The sequence below is a fragment of the Carcharodon carcharias genome, chromosome 3 (genome assembly GCF_017639515.1).
Source record: "Carcharodon carcharias isolate sCarCar2 chromosome 3, sCarCar2.pri, whole genome shotgun sequence".
Taxonomy (NCBI): Eukaryota; Metazoa; Chordata; class Chondrichthyes; order Lamniformes; family Lamnidae; genus Carcharodon; species Carcharodon carcharias.
This window is the reverse complement of record NC_054469.1, coordinates 62,629,013-62,656,291: the sequence shown is the minus strand read 5'-3', so window position 1 is coordinate 62,656,291 and position 27,279 is coordinate 62,629,013. Positions and strand designations below refer to the sequence as shown.

Below are 27,279 nucleotides of genomic sequence, written 5' to 3'. Positions count from 1 at the left end.
AATATATCCTGTTCATAGCGCTCAATGGGCTATATTTAATGGAGGTGACAGCTGGAGAACCAGCGAGGGGCCCACATTACCTCTTTTCAGGAAGACCCGCCAGTATTAAGTGCCAATCAGGCACTTAACTGAGCAGCGGCAGGCCTTCCCTGGGTTCAGGGACACCAAGGGTAGAGGGGCAGAAGTCCTGCCTGTCAGGAGCTGCTGGCCAATCAGACGCCGACAGCTCTTCATTGCTCAGCAGTGCCACCAGGGATGCGATGGCTTCTGGGAATACTACATCTACCAAAAGCCATGGATTGCCATGGACCCAGGCACAGGTTAATGATGGTAGGATGGAGGTTGCAGATGGGGGTCATGAGGGGGGTGTCGGCAGCAAGGGCAGGGAGGCTGCTTTCAGATGTACCCCTTTTCTGATGCCGTGTCCCTCAATCAGACACTGAATGTCCAATAACGGTCCCCCACCCAGGTGCCCTCAAGCAAACACACTAAGGTGTGAATGCCAGCAGCGGTGGAATGAGGCCCTTAAGTAGGCATTTATTGCCCAAGTAATGGCCTCAATTGGCAGCAGTGTAGGAAGGACATCCATGGGCCTCCCCACCATAACTGGGGCAGTGGCATGAGGATGGTGGGGTCCCGGCCTGCCACCCTCCCACCAGATTGAATGTCCCCCCGCCACCAAACCCGCCAGCGGATGGTGTTGAATTCCACCCACAGTTACCTCAATGCACTAATAGTCATTGTTTAGTACTTATGTGGAACAATTGTTACTTGCCATTTGTCAGCCCAAATCTGGATGCTGCCTAAGTCTTGCTGTAAGCTGGCACCAGCCACCTCATTACAAACAGAGTTATGAACAGAGTTAAACGCTGCAGTAATATTGTTGTACGGCCCCAATCCTGACTTTATGATGAAGTCAAGTATGTCAGTTAAGTACATATAGACAGTTGGACTAAGGCAGTTCCCTGCTGAAACTCGCTGGAGTTGAGATGATTGACTTCAAAGAACAAAGAAAGGTACAGCACAGGAACAGGCTCTTGGGCCCTCCAAGCCTGCACCAGTCATATTGCCCATCAACTAAAACATTTTGCACTTCCTGGGTCCGTATCCCTCTATTCCCATCCTATTCATGTATTTGTCAAGCTGCTTCTTAAACACCACTATCGTACCTGTTTCCACCACCTCCTCTGGCAGCGAATTCCAGACACTCACTATCCTCTGCATAAAAAACTTGCCCCACACATCACCTTTATAGTTTTCTCCTCTCACCTTAAATCTATGTCCATTAGTAATTGACCCTTCCACCCTGGGAAAAAGCTTCTGACTATCTACTCTGTCTATGCCACTCATAATTTTGTAAACTTCTATCAAGTCGCCCCTCAATCTCCATCACTCTAGTGAGAACAATCCGAGTTTCTCCAACCTCTCCTCATAGCTAATAACCTCCAGACCAGGCAACATCCTGGTAAACCTCCTCTGCACCCTCTCTAATGCCTCTATATCCTTCTGGTAATGTGGTGACCAGAATTGCATGCAATATTCCAAGTGTGGCCTAACCAAGGTTCTATACAGCTGCAGCATGACTTCCCAGCTTTTATACTCAATACCCCTGCCAATGCCATATGCCTTCCTGACTACCTTATCCACCTGTGTTGCCACCTTCAGTGACCTGTGGACCTGTATACCCAGATCCCTCTGCCCATCGATGCACTTAAGGGTTCTGCCATTTACTGTGTAATTCCTGCCTGCATTAGACCTTCCAAAATGCATTACCTCGCATTTGTCCGGATTAAACTCCATTTGCCATTTCTCCGCCCAAGTCTCCAACCAATCTAAATCCCGTTGTATCCTTTGACAATCCTCTTCACTATCTGCAACTCCTCCAACCTTGGTGTCGTCTGCAAACTTACTAATTAACCCATCATCTTTGTCACTTCCTCAAAAAGCTCGATCAAGTTAGTAAGACACGACCTCCCCTTCACAAAACCATGCTGCCTCTCACTAATACACCCATTTGCTTCCAGATGGTAGTAAATCCTGTCATGAAGAATCTTCTCCAATAATTTCCCTACCACTGATGTAAAGCTCACCGGCCTGTAATTTCCTGGATTATCGCTGCTACCCTTCTTAAGCAATGGAACAACATTGGCCATACTCCAATCCTCTGGGACCTCACCCGTAGCCAGCGAGGATACAAAGATTTCTGTCAAGGCCCCAGCAATCTCCTCCCTTGCCTCCCTCCGTACTCTGTGGTAGATCCCATCTGGCCCTGGGGACTTATCTACCTTAATATTCTTCAAGACGCCTAACACCTCCTCTTTTTTGATCTCAACATGATCCAGGCTACCTACACACTCTTCCCTAGACAAATCGACTGCTAAGTCCTTCTCTTTGGTGAATACTGACGAGAAGTATTCATTCAGTATCTCTCCCATTTCTTCTGGCTCCACGCACAGATTCCCACCTCTGTCCCTGAGTGGGCCCACCCTTTCCCTGGCTACCCTCTTGCCCTTTACATATGTATAAAAAGCCTTGGGATTTTCCTTAATTCTGGTTGCCAGTGACTTTTCATGACCCCTTTTAACCTTCCTGATTCCTTGCTTAAGTTTCTTCCTACTTAATTTGTATTCTCCATGGGCTTCATCTGTTCCCAGCCTTCTAGCCCTTATGGATGCTTCCCTTTTCTTTTTGAATAATCTCACAATATCCTTCGTTATCCAAGGTTCCTTATGCTTATCCTTCATCCTAGCAGGAACATGCCGGTCCTGAATTCTTATCAACTGATGTTTGAAAGTTCCCCACATGTCAATTGTTGATTTGCCCTCAAACATTCGCCTCCAGTCTAGATTCTTCAGTTCCTGCCTAATATTGTTATAATTAGTCTTCCCCCAATTAAGCACCTTAACCCAAGGACTCCTGTTTTCCTTATCCACCAGTACCTTGAAACTTACTGAATTTCCAACAATCATAATTATTCTTCGTGTCAGTAATGATTGTAGACACTGGAGGGTATTCCCACAGTTTTTCCAGGGCTTCTTAGTACCATATCCATCATATGCTGCCTTGATATCAAGAGCAGTTGCTCAAGCAACTCTTCAGGAAGTATTTTGCAGTACAGCCCTGATTGTGTTTCCAAATTTGTGGTTGTCCGCTCCATGCTGCAAACTTTTCCTTAATAAGAACACAAGAAATAGGAGCAACTGAAGACCGTATAGCCCATCGAACCTGCTCCACCATTCAGTACGATCATGGCTGATCTTGGGCTTCAACTCCATTTTCCCACCCCTCCCCGTTTCCCTTAATTCCGAGAGACCAAAAATCTGCCTTAAATGTATTCAATTATGGAGCATCCACAACCCTCTGGGGTAAAGAATTCCAGAGATTCACAACCCTTTGAGTGAAGTAATTTCTCCTCATCCCAGTCCTAAATGATGAGCCCCTTACCCTGAGACTGTGCCCCCTGAACCAGTGGAAACAGTCTCCCAGCCTCTACCCTTTCAAGCACCTTCAGAATCTTGTAGTTTTCAATGAGATCACCTCTCATACTTCGAAACTCCAGAGAATATAGGCTCAGTTTACTTAGCCTCTCATCATAGGACAATCCCCTCATCCCAGGGACCAATTTAGTGAACCTTCGCTGCACAGTCTCCAATATAAGTATATCCTTTCTTAAATATGGAGTCTAAAACTGCACTCAGTATACCAGATGTGGTCTCACCAAAACCCTGTACAACTGTAGCAAGACTCCTTTATTCTTGTATTCCAATTTCCTTGCAGTAAAGCCGAACATGCTATTTGCCTTCCTAACTGCTTGCTGCATCTGCATGCTAACTTTCTGCATTCATCGTACAAGCACACCCAAGTCTCTTTTAACATCGACACTTAGAAGTTTCACACCTTCTAAAAATACTTTGCTTTCTATTCTTACAACCAAAGTGAATAACTTCATACTTCCCTACATTATACTCCATCTGCTATATCTCTTTGTAGCTTCTCTGTATCCTCCTAATAGCTTACCTTTCCACCTAGCTTGGTATCATCAGCAAATTTTGATACACTACTCTGTCTCTTCATTGTATTATGACACAGCCGATGATAAAGGCTGAGTTGTTCAAATCCCAGAGGGAAACTTGAAACAACTGTCAAAACCCATTTTTGCAATTTGTATGTTTCGAGATGCAGGCTTTGAATTCAGTAGTAATAAGACCACCAAGTCTCAAGCGGCTTTTTGACTCAGTGGAGGCCAGCATGATGTCCTCTACCCCTGCTTTGGCCACAGGTGTGGCAGCAACACCACCAATCCAGCATGAGAGGTGGTGGCAGCGGTGGTCAGCACCAACACCCTACAAAAGAGGACAGCCACCCACAGCCGCAATGATCTCCTCCCTTCCACCACGGTAAGTCACTTTTCTCATCACTCACAACTCACACACTCACAAACCCATCACATACCCACAGTGATCTCATTCACTGCCAGTTCAAGGGACATCACCATTCACTCTGCCACACACACTTTCATTGTCCTCATCCTGTCCATGGGACGACTCACCACCCATACAGGCCAGGCATACTTATCTTCTGGCCTGGCGGGCATCCTACTTATACTCTCTCCATCTCTATTCATGCAGGATAAGCAGGCACACAACAAGAGGGATAGGTCGCAGACTAGTGGAGAATGCCTGAAATCAAGGTACTCACGAACTTTGAAAACAGCCATCCAGCTGGCTAGCGAGGATCTGGACTGTTCCTGTGCTGATGGTCAGGTCGGTGGTGGTCTACCAAGTGAGGATCCAGCAGTGCAACATCCATCAGACAACCATACTCTGAGTGATGTGCCCTGTTTCACTGCCGTGCACTAAATTACCTCCCCTTGCTTTTACAGGCACATCTGCCAAACAACCAAAGGAGCGCACGATCCAGGGCCTCCAACTAAGCCCCGAAGAACCCTCTGAAGAGGAATCTGGAGGCACCCTCCCTGAAGTCCATGTCACAGTGTTCTCACACCCTCCACCAGCACAGAGACACACACCTTGCTGGAACCTAGTTTTAGAATCCACGGGATCACAATCTGGTGAGCACATCGCACTGTCTGATCCACAGCAGGCGGCGGCAGGGACTTTCCAGGTTCACAGGACTGCTGGAAGCCAGACATATGCTGAGTCCGAGTCAGATGACAAGCATCTGGACTCGGTTATGTCACAGTTGCTGGAGCTGCAAAGGCAAGCTCAGGAACATCAGGATGGGACGTCTGCTGCACTCCTCAGATTGCAAGGCAAGTTGGAAGAGCCTGTCCACCTTCAGGCTGAGAACACCAAGGTCAACACTGGTAGGATAGTGGCCGCCATGGAGACCTTGACCCAGGGATCGGTCCTGCACTGTTGCGCAGGCTGAACCCCATCACTGACGCCATAGTTGGCCTCCAGCAGTATGTACATGAGAGGGGTGCGGGGCAGCTTGATCTCACTCCAGCTGCCTCTTCTCCTTAAGGAATCAGCCAGGAGCTGTCAGGCACCCGTAGGGAAGAGGATCAGCAGCTCAACATCCCACGGCCATCCAACCAGGTGACTCCAGGAACGTCCAGCCCATCCGCATCCCTTCTTCCTGTGACCCCAGCAGCTCCACCTCCATAGGCCGAGGAGGGTGCCATTGCCACACAGCAGGTCCCGGAAAGCATGCCAGAGCCCTGCAGATCTCGGCCCTCCAGAGGACACCTGCCAAGGTCATCACAGGCAGGGCGTAGCAGTCAGCTGGCTGCCTCCGCCTCTGCTGTGGATGTCCAGGGAGCACCAAGATGTAGCGGCAGGTTTAGGAAGGTTAAAAAGATGTAGTTGCACAACCTAGCATCGGTGTTAATCACTTGTACATAACGTTCACTTTCTTAATACATTCCCAAGAATGCCTCCCTGCCTATGGCTCCTTGTTCTGATGAGCAGTGTTCATGTCATTCAGATGTGAAACCTTCCTGCACAAGATAAAGGCAGGTGTCTCAGTCCAGGGCCCCTTCCCTGTGCTATGTGCAGCCTTCAGACCAAAGTGATGGGCTGGCCTCACACTACCTGGACACATAACTGATACCTGCACCTCAATGATGCTTATCATTGGTGCCAGAATGTTATGGGCAGGCATCACAGAGTTTTATCATACTCCCTGTGTGCTCTCAAAATCCTTCAAGTGGGGCTGGTCCCCATCTTTTCAGCATCTGTGACCAGTGATGCTGTGCTCCTGAAGGGGTCAGGTGCTGAAGGTGGACAAAGGATCAGGCACAACTAAGTTTCACAGCTCCATCTCCATGATATGACCCTGATCACAGAGCGCAAATGAGCTGCCCTCAGCCAGACAGGAGTCAGACATTCACAGAGTCTATGTGAAGATCTGTGGAGTGTCCTCACTGTATGTCATCATCATCCTCCTGGAATCAAATGACTATTAGGGCCTCCATTGCATCTCCATGACAGCAACCTTATTACAGAGCGTATGTCAGCTACCATCAGCCAGAACTGGGGTCAAACATTCACAGATTCAATATCCGCATGTCATCATCATCCCCCACAAATCTAGCAGCTATGAGGGCCTCCCAAGTGCACCTGCCTCGTCTGGCCAGTGCGATGCCTTCACCACCGTCATTGTCGCCTTCGAGGACCTCCTCATCCTCATTCCCATCGTGGTCTTCCACATTGGAGGAGGTGTCCAGCTCCTCTATCTTCCCCTCAGACAGCTCCTCTCCCCAGGTTGTAAAGGGCGCTGCAGACGACGATGATTCATGACACCCTCTGTAACTATATTGCAGGGCTTCACCAGACCAGTCCAGGAACTGGAACCTCATTTTCAGCTTCCCAATGGTTTGCTCCACCAAGTTGCGAGTTGCAGCATGAGCCTCCTTATACCTTCACTCTGCTGCAGTCTGAGGCCGCCGCACAGGTATGATCAGCCACGTCCTTTGCGGGTAGCCCTTGCCCCCTGAGAGTCAACCCTGCAGCCTCTCTGGACTCTGGAAGACTTCAGGGACCTGTAACAGACTGACGATGTATGAGTCGAGGATAATCCCTGGGAACTAAGCTGCAGGATGCGTTTGTGGTGATCGCACATCAGCTGAACATTCAGCGAATGGAAGCCATTGAGGTTGACATAGTTGACCGCATGTTGCAACGGAGATCTGAGCATTGAGTGTAGTTGATGGCACCATGTGATCTGGGCAAATCCCAGCGCAATTGCTTCTTGGCTTTCCTGGTCCTAGGCGAAATGCACAAAGTTGTATGCCCTCGCAAAGATGGCCATGAATTCATGGATGCATTTGTGGGTGGAGGCTTGTGAGATCCCACAGAGGAGACCTGTGGGGACCTGAAAGGAGCCATAAGTATAAAAATTGAGCATCGCAGTCACTTTCAAGCCATTGCAAGTGGATGCCCTCCATGCCCCTGTGACAACAAATCCTGCAGCAACTGGCAGATGTGACTGACTAGTTCCCTACACATGCACAGTCTTTAGTGACACTGGTTCTTAGTCATCTGCAGGAATGAAAGGCAGCATCTTTGGCTAGCACCAACCAGCAACAACTTGCTGTGGCTCTTCAGCAGCATGTGCGGGAGTCCCAGTCGCCCTTCTCCCAGACAGTGCTGCTCCTCCCTCTGCCCAGCCAGGTGCCTCCGTCGCTCCTTTCTCCTTCATTTCCATTCTCTGTATGCCATGAGGCATACAGCTAGGTCAACCAGGCTCCATGTTCCTGATGTACCCCTCCTGCAGGATGCAAGAGAGAGACACTAAGAGCGTCTCTTGATTAAGTCTGAAGGCCCCTTAACGCATCCTGGAGAGTGCTGGCAACCACTGGATGGCCAGAGTTTAGTGCACTGTATGGCTGCCCAATTCCCCACCCACCTCCATTCCATTCCACCTGACCAATTGGCAGCAGCACTCGCCCACTGGACTGCATGTTGTGCTCTCAACTCAGGTGCAGGGATTCTCCTAACTCACACTGCAAGGCTGCACTGTTATCTTGAACCATGGGGGAGACTGGTCCAAACCGGGATGATGACATTGCAAGGGGCTGTGAGCACCTACACCAGTGACTACTCCATGGCCAGCTTTAGCAAGGAGATTGTACAATTTGCCCAGTCGCTGAACTGTTCTGCAGTCCACTAAAACTCATTGGTTTGCAGTTGGTGCGCGAGGGGTGAAAAGCTCTGGAATATTTGGTGGCACTTTCATGCCTCTGCATTGCTTGAGTGGACAGATACGCAAGAGGCCTGACTCCAAACATGTCAATGTGGCTGCGTCTGAACTGACCTAGCTGTGGAGGAATGGTCACTTCATGCAAAGTTTCCCTAATGTGTGGCCGCTTCGCTTCTCGTCACCCTGCACTAGCTTGTGCACCACCATCAACTGCAACGCAGCCCTTGCCCTCCCGCCCAAGTTGCCTCAACCGCATTGTGCAGCCCTTGCACCGCCCCCACCAACTCATCTCAGCCGCAGGGAAGCCTTTGCTACAGCACCGCACTGTCAGCCAGCCGGGAAACAGCGACTTGCCTGTGCCCTTGCCTCAATGCACTGCGCCTCGACCTTGAAGTCCAACAGGCGACCCTGGCGACGCTGTGCAATGTTATTGTGCACTCACCTCCAAGTTCCCCCCGAAGTGCAGCTCGCCAGGTGCATGCCTTATATATGCACACCAACATGCTCAGATAATCCAGTGTGGGGGGGATGATTCTAGCGGTCTGGGCTTATAGTGATATGCAGATGCATTACCATGAAGTTCCGAATGTCCGATGGGCGGAGCAGGCAATTTTAATCAGGGGAAGAATTTACCACCCGTTGGGGGGGGAAGTTCAGGAGCGGGTGAATGCAGGCGCGCGTCCAATCGATGCCCCCAATCGGGGGCGCGCCGCCATTTTACGTGGGCAAGCCAATTAAGGCCTGACCAGCGTGACGTCCACCAGGAAGCGCTATGCGCTCCCTGTGCAGGCAGGGGAATTCTCTAAACCGGGAGTGCGCTTTATCGTGCATGTGAAAGAGTGCACTCACCTCCCTGATGCTAAGTGCTGCCTCAGGAAGATTGGCGCCAAATTTAGAAATGGTACATGTAGAGAAATGAAATTTCCCTGACATGTCCTCTCATGTGACACTGTCACATGAATTGGGACATGTCCATCACTTTTAAGAAAACTTTTATTAAATTTTTAAAAACTTACATAACACCTCATCCTGCCCGTGTATGAGGTTTCATGCTTTTTCTGAAGCCCGCCTGGGCTCCCGGCCTGCCCAACAACCTTAAGGTTGGACGACCAGGTCCATTAACTAGTCTAATTACTTTTTAAATGGCCTCAATTGGCCGTTGACAGGTCGGCGGGCGCAGTTGATTTGGCTGCGCCCCCACCGACCTGAAAATTGAAATCCCACGTCATTTTACATGTTGGCGAGCAGGCCCCGCCCCCACTGCCAACCTCAATATCCTGCCCCTGGTTTCACAACATCGTGAAACTGATTTTTGGCCTTCTTGCCACACTGACCTTCACGCTGCCAAACATGCCCGATGCTAGCGGGAACAGAGAGTTCCAGTTCCTGCCTACTCTCATCTTTTATTTTTCACCTTCTCATCAATGTTTTGGTTGCCCTCTGCTGGTTTCTAAAACACTCCCAATCCTCAGGTTTGCTACTGTGTTTTGCAACATTGTAATCTTATAATATCCTTAACTTTCTGGGTGAGCCATGGATTGGTCTTCCTCACTGAGCTTTTGTTTTTCAACGGAATGTATTTTTTAAAAATATTTTGAATTGTTTCTTTAAATGTTTCTAACTGCTCATTTACCTTCATCCCTTTCAGTCTATTTACCTTAGCCAGTTCTCCTCTCATAACTATATAATTGGCTTTGTTTAAGTTTAATATTTTTGTTTAGGATTGGAGCAAGTAATTTTCAAATGTAAATGGAATTCAATGATATTGATCATTCTTTCCCAGTGGATCTTTTTCTACAACATCACTAATGAACCCTGCTTCCTTACACAATATTAAATCCACAAATATCCCCATCTGCAATGATGGGGGAGCCATGCACATCAGTACAAAAGATAAGGCTGGAGCATTTGCAACAATCTTCAGCCAGAAGTGCCAAGTGGATGATCCATCTCAGCCTCCTCCAGAGGTCCCCAGCATCACCAGGTCCAGATGATTTGTGTCCCAGAATACTGAGGGGGGCAAGGGAGGAGATTGCAGGGGCTCTGACCCAAAATTTTAATTCCTCTCTGGCCATGGGGGAGGTGCCAGAGGGCTGGAGAACAGCTAAGGTGGTTCCGCTATTTAAGAAGGGTTGTAGAGATAAGCCAGGGAACTACTGATCAGCGAGTCTTACGTCAGTGGTAGGGAAACTATTGGAGAAAATTCTGAAGGAGAGTATCTATCTCCACTCGGAGAGGCAAGGTTTGGTCAGGGATAGACAGCATGGCTTTGTCAGAGGGAGGTCATGCCTAACAAATTAGATTGAATTTTTTCAGGAGGTGACCAAGTGTGTAGATGAGGGTCGTCCAGTTGAAGTAGTTTATATGGATTTCAGCAAAGCCTTTAACAAGGTCCCACGTGGGAGACTTATAAAGGAGGCAAATGCACATGGGATACAGGGTAATTTGATAAGATGAATTCAAAATTGGCTTAGTTGTAGGAGACAGAGGGTGATGACAGAAGGATGCTTTAGTGACTGGAAGCCAGTGTCCAGTGGCGTACCTCAGGGACCTGTGCTGGGTCCCCTATTATTCGTCATTTATATAAACGACATAGATGACTATGTGGGGGGTAGGATTAGTAAATTTGCGGATGACACAAAGATTGGCCAGGTGGTTAACAGTGAGGTTGAGTGCCTTGGGCTACAGGAAGATATAGACAGGATGGTCAAATGGGCAGATAAGTGACAGATGGAATTTAACTCTGAAAAGTATGAAGTGATACACTTTGGAAGGAGTAATTTGACAAGGAAGTATTCAATGAACGGCGTGACACTAGGAAGTTCTGAGGAACAAAGGGACCTTGGCGTGTGTGCCCATAGATCTCTGAAGGTGGAGGGGCATGTTAGTGGGATGGTGAAAAAGGCATACGGGACACTTGCCTTTATCAGTCGAGGCATAGATTACAAAAATAGGGAGGTCATGTTGGAGTTGTATAGAACCTTGGTGAGGCCACAGCTGGAGTACTGTGTGCAGTTCTGGTCGCCACATTATAGGAAGGATGTGATTGCACTGGAGGGGTGCAGAGGAGATTCACCAATATGTTGCCCAGGATGAAACATTTAAGTTATGAAGAGAGTTTGGATAGACTTGGGTTGTTTTCATTGGAGCAGAGAAGACTGAGGAGCGACCCCATCGAGGCGTACAAGATTATGAGGGGCATGGACAGGGTGGATAGGGAGCAGCTGTTCTCCTTAGTTGAAAGGTCAGTCATGAGGGGACATAAGTTCAAGGTGAGGGGCAGGAGGTTTACGGGGAATGTGAGAAAAAACTTTTTTTACCCAAAGGGTGGTGATGGTCTGGAATGTGCTGCCTAGGAGGGTGGTGGAAGCGGGTTGCCTCACATCCTTTAAAATTCCTTGGCATGTCATAACATTCAAGGCTATGGGCCAAGTGCTGGTAAATGGGATTTTTAGGTGGGTAGGTCAGGTGTTTCTCACATGTCGATGCAGACTCGATGGGCCGAAGGGCCTCTTCTGCACTGTATGATTCTGTGATCACAGACGCCAATTCAATTCACTGCACGTAATGTCAAGAAATGGCTAAAGGCACTGGAAACTGTAAAGGCTATGTGTCCTGACAATATTCCAGCAATAGTACTGAAGACTTGTGTTCCAGAACTTGCCGGGGCCTAGCCAAGCAACACTGGCATCTACCTGGCAATGTGAAAAATTGCCCTGGTGTGTCCTGTGCATAAAAAGCAGGATAAATCCTACCAGAACTTCCTAGTGTCATGCCGTTCATTGAATACTTCCTTGTCAAATTACTCCTTCCAAAGTGTATCACTTCATACTTTTCAGAGTTAAATTTCATCTGTCACTTATCTGCCCATTTGACCATCCCGTCTATATCTTCCTGTAGCCCAAGGCACTCAACCTCACTGATAAATCCTACTTGGCCAGTTACCGCCCCATCAGTCCATTCTCAATCATCAGTAAAGTCATCAACAGTGCTAGCAACCTGCTCACTTACTCTCAGTTTGGGCTCCTCCAGGATCACTCAGCTCCTGACCTCATTACAGACTTGGTTCAAACATGGAGCTCAAAAGAGCTGAACTCCAGAGGTGAGGTGAGAGTGACTGCCCTTGACATCAAGGCAGCATGTGACAGAGTGTGGCATCAAGGAGCCCTAGCAAAACTGGAGTCAATGGAAATCAGGGAGAAAACTCTCCACTGGTTGGAGTCATACCTAGCACAAAGGACGATGATTGTGGTTGTTGGAGTTCGGTCATCTCAGTTCCAGTACATCACTGCAGGAGTTCCTCAGGGTAGTGTCCTCAGCCCAGCCACCTTCAGCTGCTTCAGCAATGACCTTCCTTCCATCATAAGGTCAGAAGTGGGGATGTTCACTGATGATTGCACAATGTTCTGCACTATTCGTGACTCCTCAGATACTGAAGCAGTCCATGTCCAAATGCAGCAAGACCTGGATAAGATCCAGGCTTGGACTGACAAGTGGCAAGTAACATTCATGCCCGACAAATGTCAGGCAATGACCATCTCCAACAAGAGAGAATCTAACCATTACCCCTTGGCGTTCAATGGCATGAACATCACTGAATCCCCCACTATCTATATCCTGGGGGTTACCATTGACCAGAAACTAAACTGTACTAACCATATAAATACTTTGGCTACAACAGCAGATCAGGGGCTAGGAATTGTGCAAGGAATAACTCACCTCCTGACTCCCCAAAGCATGTCCACCATCTACAAGACACAAGTGTGATGGAATACTCTCCACTTGCCTGGATGATTGCATCTCCAAAAACACTAAAGAATCCAGAACAAAGCAGCCCACTTGATTGGCACCACATCCAAAAACACTCACTCCCGCCATCACCGACGCACAGTGGCAGCAGTGTGTACCATCCACAAGGTGCACTGCAGGAATTCACCAAGGCTCCTTAGACAGCACCTTCCAAACCCATGACTAATACCATCTAGAAGGACAAGGGCAGCAAACATAGGGGAACACCACCACCTGGAAGTTCCCCTCCAAGTCACTCACCATCCTAACTTGGAAATATATTGACGTTTCTTCACTGTCGCTCGGTCAAAATCTTGGAACTCCCTTTCCAGCAGCACTGTGGGTGTACCTACACCACATAGACATGCAACGGTTCAAAAAGGCAGCTCACCGCCACCTTCTCAAGGGTAATTAGGGATGGGCAATAAATGTTGGCCTAGCCAGCCAAGCCCACATTCCGTGAATGAATTTTTAAAAATCTACGATAGCTTTATCCCTCATTGGTTCCACAACGTATTGCTCCAAGAATCTGACACACAGAAAGTTCTCCAGACACATCTTCTTCACCACACTTGCCAATTTGATTGTTCCAGTCTACATGAAGATTAATGTCCCCTATAATAGTTAAATTTCCATTGTTACAAGCTCCAATAATGTCCTGTTTAATGTTCTGTCCGATGGTATAACAATTATTAAGGGATCTATAAACTACTTCCACCAGTATTTTCTGACTCTTGCTATTCCTACTTTCCATTCATGCTGATTCTATTCCATGATCTCTGAAGCCAGATCCTTGCTTGCTAATGTCTTTATGTCATCCTTTACTATCAGCTCTATCCCAACTCCTTTTTTGCCTGTCTTTCCAAAACATTGTGTACCCTGGAATATTTAGTTCCCAACCTTGATCACCTTTAATCAAGTCTCTGTAATGGCAATTAGATCATTTATTTCTATTTGTGTCACTAGTCCATCTATCTTATTGTAGATGTTTTGTGCATCCGGATAAAGAACCTGTAATTTCATTTTTTTACTTCAATTCCATACAATTTTTGTTAAACTTTCTGTCCCTTTCTGTCCCACTCTGCTTGTCTTTACCCACATTACTATACATTCCGATGCCTTCATCTAGTTATACAATTCGCCAGGACAAGGTCCCAGCCTGGTTCAGGTGGAGCTCATCACAATGGAACAGCTCACTCTTCCCTGAGTACTGACACCAGTGCCCCATGAATTGAAACCCTTTTTTCCCACACCATTCTTTCAATCACACATTTAATTCTCTAACCTGCTTGACCCTTTGCCAATTGGCATATGGCTCAGATCACAATCCAGGGATGATATATATTCTGCTTTTTAATTTGGGACCTTAATCCTCAAATTCTCTTAGCAGAACATCATTCCTGGCTCTACCTATGTCATTGGTTCCCACGTGGACCACAATAACTGGATCCTTCCCCTCCCACTCCAAGGTCCTCTCAAGCCGTGAGGAGATGTCCTTGACTCTGGCAATGGGCAGGCAACACAACCTTCGGACCCCCCAGTTGTGGCTACAGAGAACGGCATGTACCCTCCTGACTATACTGTTTGCCAATTCTTTGTTCCTCCCATTTGAATGGCATCCTTTACCATGGTGCCATGGTCAATCCACTTATCCACCTTGCAGTCTTTCTCCTCATCTACATGGGTAGCAAGTAGCTCGTACCTGTTGGACTGAGTCTCCTCCATCACTACATGTTGGTTCCCCATACCTGCCCGACTCGCAGCCGCACCCTCCTGTCCCTGACCAACTCCGAGGTTCTGCCTTAGAGGCCAATCCTTACTACTATCTGGGCAAAAAGAAATGCAGTTGAAGGAGCAGAATGAAGAGGAGGAAGAACAGGAACCAACATCAACTATCAGTGCCACTTGCTGCCAGAGCTCTGAGAGCTGCTTGTCTATTCACATGAGCCATTACTTGCATCCCCATCATACCAACCTCCAAAATCCTTATCACCACTGTTCTTATTACCACAGTCTGATTTTATTATCGGATTGCTGTTTGTGGGAGATTGCTGTGCGCAAATTGGTTGTCAGGTTTCCCGCATTACAACAGTGACTATGCTTCAGAAGTACTTTAATTGCAGTAAAGTGCTTTGGGACATCCTGAGATCATGAAAAGTGCTGCACAAAGGATTTCCTTTCTTCAGTCCAGTCTTATGGGTCTTACCGTCATGACACTGCAATATTTCATTATCAAGGACAAAAATAAACTCTAATTTGTAAAGATATGGATTAATCTAGGGACATCAGCTGGAATTTGTCAAAGGTAAGTCATGTACTGACTAACTTGACCTGAATTCTTTAATGAAGTAATAGAGGAGATTGATCAAGATAATGCAATAGATGTTTTATTTTTTTTAGAAGGCATTCAACAGAGTGCCGCACAGAAGGCTCATTAAGAAAGTGGAAGCTGATGGAATTAAGGGAAAAGTGGCAGTATGGGTACAAAATTGGCAGTGACAGGTACTAGAAGAGTGATGGACGGATGTTTTTCGAACTGGGAGGTGGCTTGAAATGCTGTTCCCCAATTGCCCGTTTTAAAATCTTTAACTCGTAGTAAATGTTTTTTTTTATAAGTGACCTTGGTGTGGGTGTAGGAAACAGCATTTTAGAGTTTGCAGTTGATATGTAACTTGCCAAAGTAGGCAATCATGATGAGAATAGTTATGGGTTTCAGGATGACATAGACTGAATGGTGAAATTTCCAGATATATGGCAGGTTGAGTTTAATGTTGAAAAATGTGAATTGTTGCATTTTGGGAGGGCTAATATGGAAAGACAGTGCAGTATAAATGGTATGATTTTGAAAAGTGTAGATGAGCAGAGAGATTGTGGTGCCCACATACAGAAATCCTCAAAGGTAGCAGGGCAAGAACATAAGATGGTTAAAAAGTATATGCTTGGGTTTATACACAGAGAAATAGAATATAAAAGCAAAGAGATCATGCTAGAAATTTATAAAACACTGGTTCGGCCTCAGCCAGTTTATTCTGGACAATACGAGACACCTTAAGGAAAGATGTAAAGGCATCAAAGAGCTACAGATGCTGCCAGACCTGCTGAGTTTTTCTAGCATTTTCCATTTTTATTACGGGTACAAAGGAGGTTTACCAGATTTTACCAGGAATAAGAGACTTTATTATGTGGAGAGATTGTAAAAGTTAGGACTGCTCCCCTTGGAACCAAGAGGGTTAAAAGCAGACCTAATAACTTGAAATTTTCAAGATATTGAGAGATGTTGATAGAGTAAATAGCAAAAAAAAATACCTCTGGTGAGTGGGTCAACAGCTAAAGGTTATAGATTCAAAACCATTGGAAAAGTTCAAGAGGAAAGATGAGATTTTTTTTTCGCTCAATAGAGATATTGGTCTTGGGACTGTAACTAAAACGGCAATATAAACTAATTTCATAAATAATTTTAAAAGGGAATTGGACAGATGGTTGAGAGCGAAGAACTTACGTATTTCGGGACAAAAAGTGATGTGGAGTTAGGAATGACTGCTCTTTCAAGGAGCCAGCATAGGCATCATAGGCCGAATGCCCTCATTCTCCTCTTTGAGCATTAATAATTCTATGAAATATCAACACCAATCCAGAAAAAAATTATCCAACAACACAATTTCATCTGTGTCTTAATATTCAACAGATAGAATCACCCTTATGCAAACCCCTGGTGCCACTATTTTTTGTTTGTTTACCTATCCTAGTGCTGTCACAGTATATCTCTACAGCTTAGGAGGTGGAGGCAGCTGAGCTACCATTAGCAACACTGAGGTTACTGGGTGGCCGACCTAGAGCAGCCCAGGACCTTGAGGGCTTGGCTGCAGAATACAGTAGTTCAATGTGTGCCAAGGCAATCAGGCACAGCCTGCTCTGTGGCACCAACAAGGGTACTGACTGAGTGGGTGATGAGGGAGCAGACACACTATCTTCTTAAACAGGGGAGCAACTACTTTTTCCATGGAGCCACTCTCCTCAGACTGCACCTCAGCTTTGGCTCCGCACAAAGAGTACAAGAGGGATGTCATGTTCAGAGAGCCCCAGTCAACATCAGGTCTCAGATACAAAGTGGCAACAGCCTGAGCTGCTCTGAAAGCTGCCAAAGCTATGAGCAGAAATGCCATTATGGTGCACACCATTGTTATATTTATGAAACTGATTGCTTGCTCCATGTTGGATAAAGTGGTCTCCATAGACTACATAGTGCCCTGACACAATTTAAAGCTGGACTTCTGCATACCCTAATCCATTGTATACAAGCTTGCTATACGTTTCCCCATGCACCTGTTCTTCCCTGGTATATGCCATGCATGCATCCTCGATAACCTGGGCCCTCAGAATCATCATCTGAGTTATCATCAAGGCAAGTGATGGTGTGGTGGTGATGTCAATGGACTAGTAATCCAGAGACCTAAGCTCATACCCTGGGGACACATACCATGGCAGCTGATGGAATTTAAATTAATAAGTCTAGAATTAAAAAACTAGTCTCAGCAATTTTTTTTTATTTGTTCATGGGATGTGGGCGTCACTGGCGATTTATTGCCCATTGTTCAGAGGGCATTTAAGAGTCAGCCACATTGCTGTGGGTCTGGAGTCACTTGTAGGCCAGACCAGGTAAGGACAGCAGATTTCCTTCCTTAAAGGACATTAGTGAACCAGATGGGTTTTTACAACAATCAGCAGTGGTCATTAGACTTTTAATTCTAGATCTTTATTGAATTCAAATTTCATCATCTGCCATGGTGGGATTCAAATCCAGGTCCCCATTAACCTGGGTCTCTGGAATACCAGCGCAGTAACAATACCACTATGCCACTGCCTCTCCATGACCATGAAACCATTGTTGATTGTCATAAAAAATCATCTGGCTCACTATAGTCCTTTAGGAAGGGAAATTTCGGTCCTTACCTGGTCTGGTCTAGCCTACACGTGACTCCAAACCCACAACAATGTAGTTGACTTTTAAATGGCCGAGCAAGCCACTCAGTTCTATCAAACCATTACAAAGTCTAAAAGGAATGAAACTGTACAGGCCATACACAAATTAAGGAAACGACAATGCAAACCCAGACGTGTTGACCCTGCAAAGTCCTTCTTACTAACATCTGGGGGCTTGTACCAAAAATGTGAGAGCTGTCTCATAGACTATTCAAGCAACAGCCTGACATAGTCACACTCATTGAATCATACCTTACTCACCTTATGACCCCCCACAGCCTGTCCACCATCTACATGGCACAAGTCAGGAGTATGATGGCATACTTTACAATTGCCTGGATGAGTGCAGCTCCCAACAACACTCAAGAAGCTTAACACCATCTAAGCAGCAGCCCATTTGATTGGCACTCTATCCACCACCTTCAAAACTTACTCCCTTTACCACTGACGCACAGCGGTAGCAGCATGTACCATCTACACTTCACTGCAGAAACTCATCAAGGCTCCTTAGACAACACCTTCCATACCTGTGACCTCTACCACCTAGAAAGACAAGATCAGCAGATGCATGGGAACACCACCACCTCCAAGCCATACATCACCCTGACTAGGAACTATATCACCGTTCCTTCACAGTCGCTGGGTCAAGATCCTGCAACTCCCTTCCTAACAGCACTGTGGGTGTACCTACACCACTTGGACTGCAGCGGTTCAAGATGACGGCTCACCGCCACCTTCTCAAGGGCAATTAATGATGGGCAATAATTGCTGGTCTATCCAGTGACACCCACACCCCATGAATGAATAAATGAAAAAGTCCTTTGCAGCGGAGTAGTTTTGCTGACTGGAAGGCTGGCACCTCTGGCACCCTACCCTTCTACCTTAACTCATGCAGTGTTGTGACCAGTGATTCATTACACCCTTTTGGGGGAGAGGGAGTTCTGAATTTTGACTATTTTTGGAGAACTAGTTGTTCCCAATTTCATTCCTAAGTGGCCTAGCATGAATTTTTAAATTATATCTTCTTATTCTGGATCCAACCACCAAAAGAAATAGTTTAATCATTTTAGATATCTGTTTCAATCACCCCTCAACAAACTGGAGTCAGGGAAATACAAGCCAAGTTTTTACAACCTGCCCTCAAACTGTACCCCTTCAAGACCTGGAGTGCTTTTACTTTGTGCTCAACTAGAGGAGATCCTGCTTTTCTCATCTCTAAATAAGAATGAATGCAGAATACAAATCTCAAGTGCTGAGCTGAAATAAATATTCTGAACAGATGACACTTTGAAGTTCAAATTGCTTTAAGAGCTATCTCAGCTGCCTCCTGTTAACAATATTGATCATTCATAACAGAAAAAACTTAAACTATTAGGTCATTCTAGTCACATCATTAGCTTTTGGAATAATTTCAAGTGACAGTTTTGTTCCAGGATTTTGGTATCCTGTATTTTTGTCCTGATTTTTTTTCTCTCTCTCTGTTATCTCCAGCTTGTCTCCAGTACAGAAGCTGCTCTGCCTGTGTCAGTGCACAGATTGGCTTTAACTGCACCTGGTGTGACAAGCTCCAGAGGTAAGACAGCTGTTCTGAGAGAACACTGCCAGAAGCAGATTAGAATCATTTTAATAAATGGTGCCGAAATTGTTGGAAAGGAGGGTCTATTGTAGTTATTTTGATTATCTTTATCTGAAATAAATATAATTCCTGATGCGTTGTCACCTGTACTGATCAGTTATACACCTTGCCGTAGTTGCATTTGACGGAGCCTAACAGTAAAATTGGATCTTCTGCTTATTAAACCAGACAGAAAATGTATCTTTCAGAGTGGATTCAATATAATTCTCAACCACTTATATGTTATCATTAGACTAATTTTATCTTCCAGCATGATTGCAGATTTGTTCTAGTGCAACGACTTGCATTTATATGCCACCTTTAACATAGTAAAACTTCCAAAGGTGCTTCACAGGAGTGTAACTGGGCAAACATTGAAGGAGGAGATATAAGAATGGGTAAATAAAACCTTGGTGAGGTGATGGGTAGATTTGAGCACAAGGGTGAGAATTACAAAATCAAAGCATTGGTGAACCAGGAGCCATTGAAAGTCAGCAACAAGTTTCGTGACAGAGAAACCCATCTTAAAACTTAACTTTTGAAATTAATGGTTTCTACCTTATGAAACACAAAGACAGGCCTTAAGAAAGACTGCCAATAATCAGAGCCTGGCAAACCGGTGCTCCGTCCAACACCTTCCTTGTGGGTGCTCATCCTAGTTACAGTGTAGATCAGGTTGCCATACTGTGGTGGGGTGGTGGAGCAGTTTAAGGTAGTGGATTAAGGTTCCTGTCTCTGCAGAAGTGTGGGTTTGAATCCCATGACTGCCAAACCTGCCTTTCCATCGTGTGGGAGGGGAGGCACTACAGCAAATACCTTAGGGCAAACAAATGGCTGGTCAAATTTAATGCAGGGGTTGTGTGGTGTTTCAAGAGACTTAGAGGGTTGTTAGTCTGTGGAATTCTCTTCCCCAGAATGCGGTGGAGGCTGGGTCATTGAATTTGCTCAAGGCTGAGTTAGATTTTTGATAGACAATGGAGTCAAAGGTTATTGGGGGGCAGATTGGAGTTGAGACCACAACCAGATCAGCCATGATCTTATCAATGGCAGAGCAGGCTCGAAGGGGCGAATGGCCTATTCTTGCTCTTAAGTCCTATGATCCTATATACTGCCACATTATGAATAGACAGAGTAAACGCACTTGGCGGAATCTTCCACTCTGGAGTCCAAGTTCGGTGGCAGACATGGAAGTGCGAATGATACCCGCTGGGGAGTGGGACAGCTGAACACCTGCAATCTTGCACTGTTCAGCTCATTACTTAAGCATCAGTGTGGCGCACGGAACATCTCATGGCGGGGGTAGGCAGGAAGTCACCATCCCCGCCATTACCTCATGGGCTCGAAGGTTTGGGCGCCATATATAAAGGGCACCCGGGCAGGCTCTCTCTCTCGCCCCTCCTTAGCCTGCCTCCTAGGTCCAGCCTCTGCTGCACCCTACCCCCCCCGCCTCCCCTGCCTCCCCTGTCCAGCCTCCACACCGCCCTTCCACCTTTAGCCTGCAATCTGCGTCCAGCCTTCGCGCAGCTTGTTCGTGAAGTTATGAGCAATCCTCAAGAAGGTGAAGGCAGCATCTACTGACCTCAAAGTAATGGAAGAAATGAAGCTCACCAGGCAGACACTGCTCATATACAGTCATAAAGGTGAATATTCTAATTTCCCGCTGGTGAGGAACTTAATTCGGAGGGGGAGCTTTATTCTGGCGAGGTGGCCTTTTAATGAGTGTGCTTGACATGCTAATGCATGCAAAGGGGCTTTGTTTGACAGTCAACTTGACCCGCCTTTAAAGTCCCAAGAACAGAATTCCGACAGTTCATCCCGACATCGGGAAACTGATTTTTGGCCTCACGCCAAATTAAGATCCCCTGCCTGCCATGCTTCCCTCTGTTGGTAGGACTGGAAGATTCAGCCACGAAATTTTGATTGAATTGTTTTTACGCAATGAACATTGAATTTAAATTCTCATATATCTGAACATGGGGACAAGAAAATCGAATCCATTGTATTGCTGGAGAAAGCACTATGGAAGCCAGCTGCCCTCCTAGTGGGATGCTCCATGTTTTCAGCCGCTTCCAGTGAGGCCTGCAAGGCACCCCATTCTGAGAAAAATACTCGCACGAGCACATCTGCGTGTGTCAGATGCAAGTGAAATGGCCTTATCATGATTCTACTCTGCCAGCCCAACCTTGAACTTTAGATCACGCAAGTCCATTGGATGAATTTGCTTGCCCCTCATCAAAGATCAAGCAATCAGCTACAACAGTGGCCCAGCACTAGTTTTTCTTAAAGAGCCAGGCACCCAGCTTGCAAGTAAGGTGATTTTGAGTAACATCTGTGATTGTAAAATTTCTGGCAGTACTGTGAAGTGTTTTTGAAGGTGCTGTGGTGAGTTCCTAGATTTAGCAGAGAGCATGGCTGGAAGCTCACAGATAAGGCAGAGGGTTTATGGTCTGTCCTCACAAAGGCTGCAGCAGACATGAGGACTGCAGCTGTAGCACCTCTGGGTCTGCAAAATCACAGGCAAATGGAGCAGAGTGTGCAGATAGGGCAACTCTGCTCAATGCCCTCTGCCAAGCTGGAGCCAGACTTCTCTATGCTGTCTGGCAGACTATCATCTCAGTGTACTTGCCCATCAGCATTCTGCCATCAAGGTCCTCATCTGAGTCCTCTGCAGCAGAACTCATCTTTGACCTCGTCCTCCGATGAACTAGCACATGAACCATTCTTACCCCTGACCTGGCTGCAACTCACTCATGCCTGGTGACTTATCACATGTGGATCCTGACTCTATAATAGCCTTTAAGGTACACACAGTGTCAGTATTTAAGCTGGTGGCTGCTATTGTCAGGTCAAGTAGTGGGGGCCTTTTCACCAGTGCTATACCGTTGCTCTCACTGCTCCTCTTGGGATAGTTGTGGCTGGGCAGGTGGCAGTTCTTGGGCAGCTGGAAGCAGAAAATCAGAAGGGGAAGGAATTGTGGTAGAAAGCAAGATGTGACACCATCTACAGCTTGCTCATCATGCCAGGTAACGAATTGAGGATGAGCTGGGAGTTGAGAAGGGGCATAAAGCAGGAACATACCATCATCCTGAATGTTCTCAGCAGCACTGCAAGCCATAGGCTCTAACACAGCAACTCCATGATGCAGGGAACCACCTGCTCCATAGGGCTCAGAATTTGCAGGTGTCCTTGTCCTCCACCAGTCCTGGTCTGCTCCCACCGGCTATAGGACGTCTTGTCCTATAAGAGAGAGTGCAGAATGTCATTGATTGTATAGCACTGTGGTTGGATGATGTGCCTGCCATAGCTTAATATCTGGAGATGTGCAAACGCCATAGGAGCTGGGTGTGAGGCTGGTAACATTGCAATGTGTGTGAGGGTGATGTATCTGGATGTTAGACTTGATTCCTGAGTGCCAAGGACTGATGGGTGAGTAATGGAGGTGTGGTACATCGAGCAGCATGAGAGGCTGATATGGTGTGTAGGAGATGTCATGTGAAGATGCTTTCGCTGACATTAACCTCTCGTATGAAATTGTTAGACTTCTTATGACACTGCTGTCAAGTCCTCAGGTCCAGATGCTGGGTATTGGCCTTTCTGACCACTTGCTCCCAGGGTCTCCTGAGGATGGTCCTTGAAGATCTCCTGGAGACCTGTGGAACCATAGCGTCTCTCCTCCTATCCCCCTCAACTACTAAGGTCTTCAATGATGCGTCTCTGATCCTGGAACTCCCTTCCTGGTTTTCCTTGTTTACAATTGAAGATATGGTATTTAGCAGCCACCTCCTATAGTTCAGAGTAATTTCAATTTAAGAGAGAGCAACTACCTTTAAGAAACAGAAGGCTGACTGCACCACTTGCTACTAGCACTACTGCTCAGCTCCCTGCTGAACTCTGTGGCAACCAGTAGCAATGAGTGGCTTGACCTTGTGCTAAAATCAGCAAAATAAGGTAGCAGCACTAAATTTGCATACTGTCTATCTTCACCTCAGTGGTCACAGGCAAGATGTGGATCGTGACTCTCGCATCCAAAAAATGGCACAGACCAAATTCTACCCCAGTTACTGTGAAATACCATGATCTAAGCCCTAGTAGGATAATGCACTGTTTTATTTTATTTATTCTCATGATGTAGGCATTGCTATTCTTGGCATATTTCAATTATGGTCTCCTGGGATCTGTATCCAAGGTTTTTGAAATCAGATGTCATTGCGTTATGGATTTCAATCATTATTAAGGGAAGCAATCCTAACAGATGCTCTAACTGTGCCCATCACCTATACACCTGAGATCTCTTCTTGTCGACGGCAATGAACTAACTGTATACTACCCTCTGGCATTTTGCAAAACAGACAGCTTTTGCTGTCAATGTATACTGAATCTGCAAATGCACATTGTAGTGAGCACACAAAGAGGCAAATAACTGGTGCACCTGTTCATGAAGTGCCTTTCATTTCACAGTTAATCTCATGTGATCAGAATCATTTAGTAAATTAATAGCCAGCAGCAAGCATCCTTATGATAAAAATGGGTCTCAGGAACTACTGGCAGTTTTAAAGTTCACTTGTAGCTGCATCACAAGGGTTCTGCTAGGGGATTTGCTAACGTAAGCTTCAGACAATTTATAATCCACCTGAAGAAGTCCTGATTCAATAGTACAGGACATCAACAAGTAAATGAGTCTGAAATGTAAACCTGAAAGCGATAGTTGTAGAACATGGATGCAAATATGGTTATTTATTGCAAAACAAAAACAGAAATACCTGGAAAAACTCAGCAGGTCTGGCAGCATCGGCAGAGAAGAGCAAAGTTGACATTTCAAGTCTTCATGACCCTTCAACAGAACTAAGTAGAAATAGGAAAGGGGCGGAATATAACCAACTTATATTTCACCCCTTTCCTATTTCTACTTAGTTCTGTTGAAGGATCATGAGGACTCGAAACATCAACTTTGCTCTTCTCCGCCAATGCTGCCAGACCTGCTGAGTTTTTCCAGGTATTTCTGTTTTTGTTTTGGATTTCCAGCATCCGCAGTTTTTTGTTTTTATCTATGGTTATTTATTGCACTGACTCTCATTAAAATATGCAAATAAGGTGAGTCTTAATTCCCTATTTGTGTAGCACAATCTTTAAAATTAATCAAACTGTTGTCAAAATAATATTCTCCTTCACTTACACTAGAAACCACGGCTTGGCCTAAATAGCCAAGTGGTTATGGTACTGGGTTTGTAACCCCAAGATCAAGAGTTCAAATCTCACAATGGCAAACTATGAAACAATGTAACTTCATCTGAAACAGATGGAAATGGATTTGTACTCGAAAGAGTTACACTAGAAACCAGTGTCCCATAAAATTATCACACACAGGTCTTCACAAATGAATACATGATAATCAAAAAAGTGGATGTATAACAGCACAAGTTGCTAACATCATTCCCTTTGGTAGATCAAGCAAGTACAGCCTCAGGCAAGAAACAGTAAGAACAGAACAAGACATGGCACTCGCCTTGACCTCAGTTAGATTAATCTGATCAATCAATATTGTAATGAGGAGATAAGGAAGCACTGCACTGACATGAGCACACAAATAACAGTGAGTGAGGGCAATTTTGGTGGGGGAATCAAATTAAAATGCAATATTCCTTTGTTAGTTATTAGAGAAAAAATAAAGACTTTTATTAGAAGGAATACTACATTTATATGCAGCTTATATTTATTCTAAAATGTTGCATGACAACCTTGCTTTAAGGTAAATCCTGTTATAAGGTGGTAAACCTACAAGGTAAGGTTCTTGACATGGAACTTCCACCTGACAGAAGTGAGGATCAGAGGATTGGGTGCCAAGGTCTGCCAGCGCAATTTGCATTGTTCCAATTTTCCAGATCTTAATTTTAATGGTTGGAGAATTAGACCTCTAGGTTCCCCGATCTTCCCTTCCATCAACCAAGGTATCAGGTTGGTAGGATAACAACACTTAATTTATCCTCATAGTGATGTCATTGGGAGTCACATAGACTATAGTGTAGATCATTTATTATGTGGAATATAAATTATAGTACAGATCATCTTTTAACAGGTTGGTTAAATTTCCTCGGGGGCCTTCTGGGGCTTGACTCCAGGTTGTATGGGACCTGAAATAATTTTAGCCTTTTAACAATTTCAAGATGAATCTCACAGCCGCCATTCCTGAGGCCGCTAGGCCTCAATCAATGACTGGGCATAATAGCCACCAAAGATCTTCTGAGGTGCAGGATGCAGAAACTCCTTAGCAGGGAAGTCCACCCCTCCTCACCTCCCTGGTCTACCTAAATCAGTTGCTCTGTTGGTGGTAGGCGGGGGTCGATTCCCAATCTAGTTGTGGCTCTTTTACTGCGTCTTTGCTCAAGTTAGAGCAGGAGTGACAGAACCACTAAGGATTTTTGAGGACTTTTGCACACAGAGCAGAATTCTCAGCCAGATATCAGTGCGGGAGCCCATATGTTATTTTAAAAAGTAAATTGATCGTTGCTTGAAAGCACTGAGTGCACACAGAGAAAATGATAGAACTAGTGCCGCCATCCCAGGACATTCTGGCAGCACTGATAAGTCCCATCGAGGTGCAGGCATGACTGATGTCTCCAGGGACTGTGAAGGCATACCAGTGTGCTGGAAAGGTTACACAAAGCACAGGGAAGAGGCCTTGGACTGAGACACCTGCCTTTATCTTCGGCAGGAACCGAGCTTTCATTTCAGACTGACACGAACACTACTCATCATAACAAGGAGCCAAAGACAGGGTGACATTGTTGGGAGTTTATTTACAATAGTTAGCATTATGTACAAGTGGTTAATGCCCATGAAACTACATTTTCTTAACCCTCCTAACTCTGCCGCTGTGTCCTGGTCCTCCCCCAATATCCACATCGGAGGTGGGGGCAGCCTGTTGACTGCTATGCCCTGTCTGTGATGACCTTGATGGGTGTCTTATGGAGGGCTGAGACCTGGAGGGCCCAGACCTGCTTTCGGCATCCTGCTATGCGGCAGTGGCACTCTCCTTGTCCTGTGGAGCTGGAGCTGCTGGGGTCACAGGAACAGGGGATTCAGATGGGCCGGACACCTCCAGAGTCACGTGGGTGGATGGTCCTGGGCTGTGCACCTGCTGATCCTCCCAATGGGTGCCCGAGAGCCCTGGCTGACTCCTTGAGGGGAAGGGGAAGCTGGAATGAAATTGAGCTGAACCGGTCCCCTATCGCGTTGACACTGTTGGAGACCAACTATGGCGTCAGCAATGGAATTCAGACCGCTCAGCAGTGCAGGACCGATGTCCTGGACCAAGGTCCCCATGACAGCCACCATCCTACTAGTGTTGACCTCGGTGTGTTGGCACGCTGGCACTATAGCCTCAGAATGAAGACGGAAGCACACAAATAGTGAAAGGGAGATAGAAGAACAAATATGTAGGCAAATTTCTACTTGTAAGAACAAGAGGGCAATAATAATAAGAGACTTCAACTATCCTAATATCAACTGGGATTCAAACAATATAAGGGATAGAGGGAGAAAAATTCATGCAGTGTGTCCAGAAAAATGTTTTCAACCAATTAGTGACAAACCCAATGAAAGGAGATGCAATTCTAGACCTAGCCTTGGGGAATGAAGAAGGGCAAGTGGGTGAAGTGACAGCTGTTGACCATATCGGGACAGTGATCACAATTCTGTTAAATTTAGCATTACCATGGAAATGGACAGAGATA

General features: G+C 46.0%; 1 protein-coding gene across 1 annotated transcript in view; it reads left to right on the top strand.

The window, feature by feature from the left end:
* plxdc2b (plexin domain containing 2b) overlaps positions 1–27,279 on the top strand; it is a 475,098-nt gene that overhangs the window by 342,143 nt on the left and 105,676 nt on the right. The window contains exon 9 of the mRNA XM_041184992.1: positions 19,426–19,507. Within this exon, the coding sequence (XP_041040926.1) occupies positions 19,426–19,507 (82 nt within the window). The remainder of the gene's footprint in view (positions 1–19,425; positions 19,508–27,279) is intronic.